The following is a 6882-nucleotide window of genomic DNA, read 5'->3' as shown; positions in this document are numbered from 1 at the left end:
CCCCCCCCCCCTATTAGATAACAGACCGTAACGAAACTCGACTCCCCCCCCTTTAATTTTACGTAATATATGAACGCTCCCTAACCTAGTACAAGGACATAAATCCGAGATATTTGCTCTGAAATCCAAGAAATTCAATTGAAAAACTGATTAATAAAGTAAAATAAATAATTTTCCGTGCAATTTGACAACGTTGGGTAAGGGCGCCAATTTGGTAGATTGTAGAAAACCAAGTCCTTGAATATCATAAATGCAAACAGGAGTACCAACATGATTTCTCAAATTGCTTTCAACTTCTGTTCAATTGTCAAACTTCCTTCGCTTTTTTTTCAATGAAAACTTCAATAATCACATTCAATGGAATTTATAAACGTAAAGAGCTATTGCGGAAATGTTTTAGTTTTAAGTGACCTTTTCAACTCTTTTTTTACATTTTATAGCAACTTATTTTAAACTTTTTAAAAACATTATGTTCTTGAAGTACCGTATGTTCCTGCTTACAAATTAAATTGACCTGTAGGCAGATATTTTTAACTCTGAAAAAAGAAAATTTTTATTGATAAATGAGCATCAAAAAATTAAGCTATTGATCTAATTTTAAACAGGAATTGTATTTCTTTAAAGATCATGAGGTCTTCTAATATTGATAGTCGTAACGTGAAGAGAGGGGCATGTAAGGATTGTGATTGTGACGCTTTTGAATATGTTAAAGAGAGAGGACAAGCCTGCGATTATTGCCAATGTCCTCCTACAAAGCATCAGAGACTAGGTAAGAAAAGAAAATTAAGTAAGAAAGTGAAGTTATCATTGTATTATTTATGTCGTTCTCAACCTTTTTTCTTCACCGCAGCAATTAATTCACTTTTTTATACAAAATTTTCACCTTATGATTTAGTGTAAATATAAGAAATTTCTACATTCGCTATTTCAGATACAGTTCAATCCCCATCGGCAGCTAATGTCATATACCACGCGCCAAATATTGTGCAGCCTCGGGTAAGTATCTGCTCAAATTTATAGGCCCTCTCTGGGACGCCCTCCCTCCTGTAAAAAACCCTAACAAAATATTGGATAAAATAGCATTTTAGATGCAAGTTTAAAATTTTTAAATTAGTTACTTTATTTTAAACACAAAAATTATTTTCTACTATAAAAGATGACTCTTTAACAAAATACTCAAATTTTCAACATAATAGTTGATTTTTTAGCCTAAAATGATGAGAATTTTATTTATTTTATGAGAATCTCAGGATTTATTTTAATTAGTAGAAAATTGATTTTTGTTTGTTAACTTTTCGGTTGAAAATTCAACTCTTTTTTTGAAAGTTTCTCTTTTTTATTTTAAAGTTTACCTGTTTTAGCAGAAATTGAATCTTTTTTTTGGATAAAAATGCATGTGTTTAATTAGAAATTAAGCTATTGTACTATTTTCTTGAAAACTTAACTATTTCGTAGAAAATTTACTTTTTGTTTGAAATTTATATTTTTGTGTTGAAAAATGGACTGAAATATTTTCTGGCTGAAAGTTCCACTTATAAAAAAATTTGTTTTTTATTACAAATTTATCTTTTTTTGTACCAAATTGATCTTTTTTGTATAAAAATGTAACTATTTCGTATAGAATTTAACTATTTTGTCAAAAATTCGTCTTTTTGGATTGAAAATTCAATTTTTTTCGTAGAAACTTTTTTTTTTTGATACAAGAATTGAATTTTTTTATTGTTACTGAGTTAACTGGAATCTTTTTTGGATGAAAACTCAACTTTTTTGTAATAAAAAATCCTTCTGCTTTAAGATAAATTTCATTTTTTTTATTAAAATGCAACTATTTGTTAGAGAGTTCAGTAATTTTGTTAAAAAGTCATCCTTTTTGGTTAAAAATTCGTCTTTTTGGATTAAAAATTTAATTTTTTGGGTAGAAAACTATTTCCTGTTGAAAAATTCATAGTGTAATCGTGAAAACTCGATAAACATCTTTTTCAACAGAAAATTCAAGAATTTTTTTTTAAATTTATCTTTTTGATTTAAAGCTTCATCTGTTATAGAAGAAATTTCATTTTTTGTATGAAGGTGCAACTTTTTGGTTAAAAATCGTTCTTTTTTGCTTGGTAATTCAAACAATTTGTTTTAAACATTTGGTTGAATCGCTTTGTTCAGAAATCACTTTTTTTGTTAAAGATTTATATTTTAAGTTGAAAATTTATGTCGTTGGTTAAAAGTTTAATTATCTTGTTAAAAATTAATCTTTTAACTGAAAATTAAACTACTTGGGTCAAATTTAAACTACATTGTGAAATTTTTTTATTGAAGGCTTATGTCTGGTTGAAAATTTATTTGTTTATTGGAAAATACTTCTTTTTTGTTTGGTTTAGAATTAATTTTTTAACAAATAATGTAACTTTTGCATTTTTTAAGATTGATATTTTTTAGTTAAAAATTTGTTCAATAATTTAGATAAACTTTTATTTATTTTTTCTGTAAAAAATCTTTTTTGAAAATTCGTATTTTTGGTTTTAAAATTCCTTTCTTTTGTCGTATAAATTTAAATCTTTTTTTTATTAAAATATAAACTATGACACTCTGGCTTTAGCAGTTTGTCTTTTTAGGTCGAATATTCAACTATTATGTTAAAAATTTTAGTATTTTGTTAAAGAGTTATCTTTTAAAGTAGAAAAAACTTTTTGTTTTATTTTAAATTAATACATTTGAAAAAATTTTATTTTTATATGAAACACTGTTTTATTCCACTTATAAAATATTCTATGGTAAAAATATCATAAGATTAAAATGCTGGCATTTGAATATTAATGATTTGGCATGAAAAATGAGTTGAAAAATCAGAGAATTTTGAAAATATCACGCGTCTAAGTTTTCCTGGAGTGGGGTCTTCTTGTTTTACTTCGTGGTATTTATTAAGTAATGTGAGGCAATTGAATTTTGTGGATAGAGTTTTGTTCTAACAGTGTTAAATAATTAATGAGCTACTGCTTTGCATATTTTAAATTTCTGAATATGTCTGAGCTAGAAAATAATTTATATTCAACCGTTGATATAACCTGAACAATAAAAATATTGTTAAAAATCATAAATTCTTACACTCTTTTAAATTCTCCTAAATTCTGACATATTATCGGTTATATAACCTGAACTTAAATTCTCGGGAATTTAAGAACCGTGGTTTTCAACACATAAAGATTTTTCTCTCAAGAAAGAAATAAAGTTGATCTAAATCGTTGAACCTTAATCCCGAAACACAAATTTTTTCTACAAAGGTTGAATATTAAACAATAAATACGAATTTAGTAAAAAAATAATTTTATTATTATTTAATTGATTAATGGTATTTTAAACTAAGAATAATTAATTTTTTTTACCAAAAAAGGAGAATTTTCAAAAAAAAATCAATCTTAAAAAATTTTTAAATTACGTTTTCAATTAAAAAATTTAATTTAAACCAAAAAAAGGCTTTTCCATAAACATTTAAATTTTCAACCAAAGACGTAAGCCTTCAATCAAAAAAAAAAGTTTTTAATAATGTAGTTTAACTTTGACCAAAGTAGTTGGATTTTTGATTAAAAAGGATTAATTTTCTACAAAATATTTAAACTTTCAGGCATAGAGATGAGTTTCAACTGAAAATATAAATCTTAAAAAAAAATATTTTTTAAGAAATTGATTGAACCAAATCTTTCAAAGAAAATAGTTAAATACTTAAAAAAGAAGAATGATTTTTGACCAAAAAGTTGCATTTTCATATACAAATTCTAATTCTACTAAAATAAATGAATCTTTAAATCTAAAAGATAAATTTTCAAACAAATAGTTGAATTTTCTGTTTAAAAAGATTTTAGTTGACCATTCACGATTAAAATATGAATTTTGAAAGAAGAAATAAGTTTCTACGAAAGAAACAGAATTTTCAATCCAAAAAGAAGAATTTTTTACGAAACAGTTGACTTTTTAACAAAATAGTTGAATTCTCTACTAAAAAGTTGAATTTTTATCCAAAAAGATAAAATTTCTCTTTAAACAGATGATTTTTTATTTTAAAAAAATTTTTAATGAGTGAACTTTCATCCATAAAAGATTTCAGTTGAATTTTTAAAATCAAAATACGAATTTTTTAATAACAATAAAAAGTTTCTACGTAAAAATAGGAATTTTCAATCCAAAAAGATGCCGTTTTTCCACCATAAAGGATGATTTTTTAACAAAATAGTTCAAATTTACCTTAAAACATATTAATTTTTATGTAAAAAATTCTAAATAGTGGAATTCTCATACAAAAAAGATTCCAGTTAACTCTTCAAGATCAAAATATGAATTTTTCAACAAAAAATAAGTTTCTACAAAGAAGATTGAATTTTCGGTCTATAAAGACACATTTTTTCAACCCTAAAGGATGATTTGTAACCAAATAGTTGAATTCCGTACTCATTCAAAATGGCGGATCCAAAATTGCGGACAATTTTTTTAAAAGTTGTTGGATTTTTATAAAATTTGTTACTCGAAGATTTCTGAGGTCGCCGAGTGCGAATCCAGAGACCGATTTGAAAAATTCAAAATTGCGGATCCAATATGGCGGAATGGGTTTAAAATTTGTCCACCATTTTGGATCCGCCATGTTGAACTTTTAAAATCTGACTTCAGATTCGTTATCGAGACCCCAAAAACCCGCAGATTCCAAGTTTCATGAAAATCCATTAATTTTAAACCCCAAAAACTCCATAGTAATCGGTTTTATTCTAATTTATTCAATAAGTCGTTCCAAAATGAATTCTTTCGTAAAAAAGACTGATTTTTTGCATTTTTAAATTTATATTTATAATTTTACGCAATGCGTTAGTCATAATTTTTTTATGTTCTATAATGCTTCAAATATATGAATAAGACTTTTTTTGATATTACTTCAAAAACACTGAATATAGAGAAAAAAGTATTGAATAAAAAAGATGGTAATCTGGGTTACCACTATGCCGCAAAGGCTTCAAACAGATGAATTTTTGTTAAAAAAAAAAAAAGTTCAAGAAAGTAGTTGAATTTTCATTAAAAAAAAGATTCCAGTTGACTTTTCAAGATCAAAATATGAATTTTTTAACAAAAAATAAGTTTCTACAAAGAAAATTAAATTTGAACTCCAAAAAGACGAATTTTTTCAAGCAGAAAGAATGAATTTTGAACCAAATAGTTGAATTCTCTACCAAATAGTTGAATTCTCTACCAAATAGTTGCATTTTTATCCAAGAAAGATGTGATTTCTGCTAAAACAGGTGAATTTAAAAATTAAAAAGACAAACTTTCAAAAAGGGTTGAATTTTCAATCGAACCATTGCATTTTTATTGAAGAAAGATGAAATTCATTCTAAAACAGATGAATTAATGAAACATAAAAAAATAGTTAAATTTTCATCTAAAGAAGATTCCAGTTCACTTTCCAACACCAAAATAAGAATTGTAAACAATAAGTTAATATTATGTTAAATAATCGAATTTTTAACCAATAAGTATGTCTTTTTAACAAGGTTGTGAAATTTTCAACCAAACAGTTGCATTTTTGTCCTAGAAAAATAAATATTCTGCTGAAACAGGTAAATTTTGAAATCGAAAAGAAAAATTTAAAAAAAAAGGGAATTTTCATTCAAAAAGAGTTGAATTGACTTTTCAACACAAAAAGGCGAATTATAAATCAAAGTAATTTTTCTAGGAAATAGTTTAATTTTCAACAAAACAGTTGCATTTTTTCCAAGAAAGATGCAATATTTATACTGTTAAAGATGAACTTTTAAACCAGAAAGACAAATTTTCCGAAAAAATAGTTTTCATCCAAAAAAAGATTTCAGTTCACTTATAAGTAACAAAGTATGAATTTTAAATAAAAGGTTAATGTTCTACGTAAAGAGCTGAATTTTTAACCTAATAAGACGAATTTTTAACAAAACAGTTTAATTCGCAACAAAAAAGGATGTATTTTTAAGAAAATCGTTAAATTGTCAACCAAATAATAAGATTTATAACTAAAAAGATTGTTTAAGGAGAAATTTTGTGCGAATTTGCAAAAAATCCCCCCCCCCCCCCCCCCCCCCCCGAGCTGTTACGTAATTTAAATACGCTCCCTTATTAAGTACTGCTAAATTGTACGTCATTTTGAAATACTGTTCCACGAGCTTGCTGTTTTATTTCAGACCGACCCATTGTCTGACATATGCAATGTTTCTATACGCGTGGATGACCCGGAACTGTTGTCATTGATATCTTCCACGAGTTCAAATGAGCAACTTAAAAATTCACTAGAACCATCCACCAGTAGTCAAAGACCTGATCCTCAGCTCACTCAACTCTCTGATATTAGACGGGGCATTTCTTCTCGGGGACCACTTCTACAAAATGAAGTTGTAAGTACATGTTACACATTTAATAAGATTGTTTCGTGATTTTAGATAAAATAATTTTTTAATGCAACAGTTTAATTTGAATCGAAGATGCGTTATAATTTTTTTTCTTTTGTGTCATTCAACAGAAAGAAAATTATTAGAAATTGAAGGCGGTAAAACACTTATTCAAATTGTTGTCACGTGACTCAGAGGTTCTCATAATTATCTATCAGTGTGACGATGCGAAACTCATGATAAAGAGGTTAGGCCATGGTCTGCTGTCAATTTTGACTATTTTGATTTGATACCTCTATTTGTTAAGGATTATGTGACAAAAATAGTTACCCTGTTGTACGAGGGTAGTTCAATAAGTCCTTAGAATGAAGTATAAAAACAATTTTTTTTGGGTAATTTTTTTTTATTTTTCAACATAATCTCCTTGGAGCTCGATACACTTGGTCAATCGCTTTTCAAGTTTTTTTAATCCTTCAGAAAAGTGCGTTTTCGGAAG

At 26.5% G+C, this 6882-nt stretch overlaps 1 protein-coding gene across 6 annotated transcripts in view; it reads left to right on the top strand.

Annotated features, from left to right (window-relative positions):
* LOC117173971 overlaps window positions 1-6882 on the top strand; it is a 34213-nt gene that overhangs the window by 4321 nt on the left and 23010 nt on the right. For 2 of the 6 annotated variants that reach the window (XM_033362672.1, XM_033362681.1), the window contains exons 2-4: window positions 713-769; window positions 932-996; window positions 6183-6392. In XM_033362672.1, the coding sequence (XP_033218563.1) occupies window positions 713-769; window positions 932-996; window positions 6183-6392 (332 nt within the window). Of the gene's footprint in view, window positions 1-605; window positions 770-931; window positions 997-6182; window positions 6393-6882 lie in introns of all 6 variants that reach the window. The other 4 variants (XM_033362636.1, XM_033362655.1, XM_033362646.1 and 1 more) reach the window with 2 other exon arrangements.

This window comes from Belonocnema kinseyi, chromosome 1 (genome assembly GCF_010883055.1).
Source record: "Belonocnema kinseyi isolate 2016_QV_RU_SX_M_011 chromosome 1, B_treatae_v1, whole genome shotgun sequence".
Taxonomy (NCBI): Eukaryota; Metazoa; Arthropoda; class Insecta; order Hymenoptera; family Cynipidae; genus Belonocnema; species Belonocnema kinseyi.
This window is presented reverse-complemented; position numbering and strand designations above follow the sequence as displayed.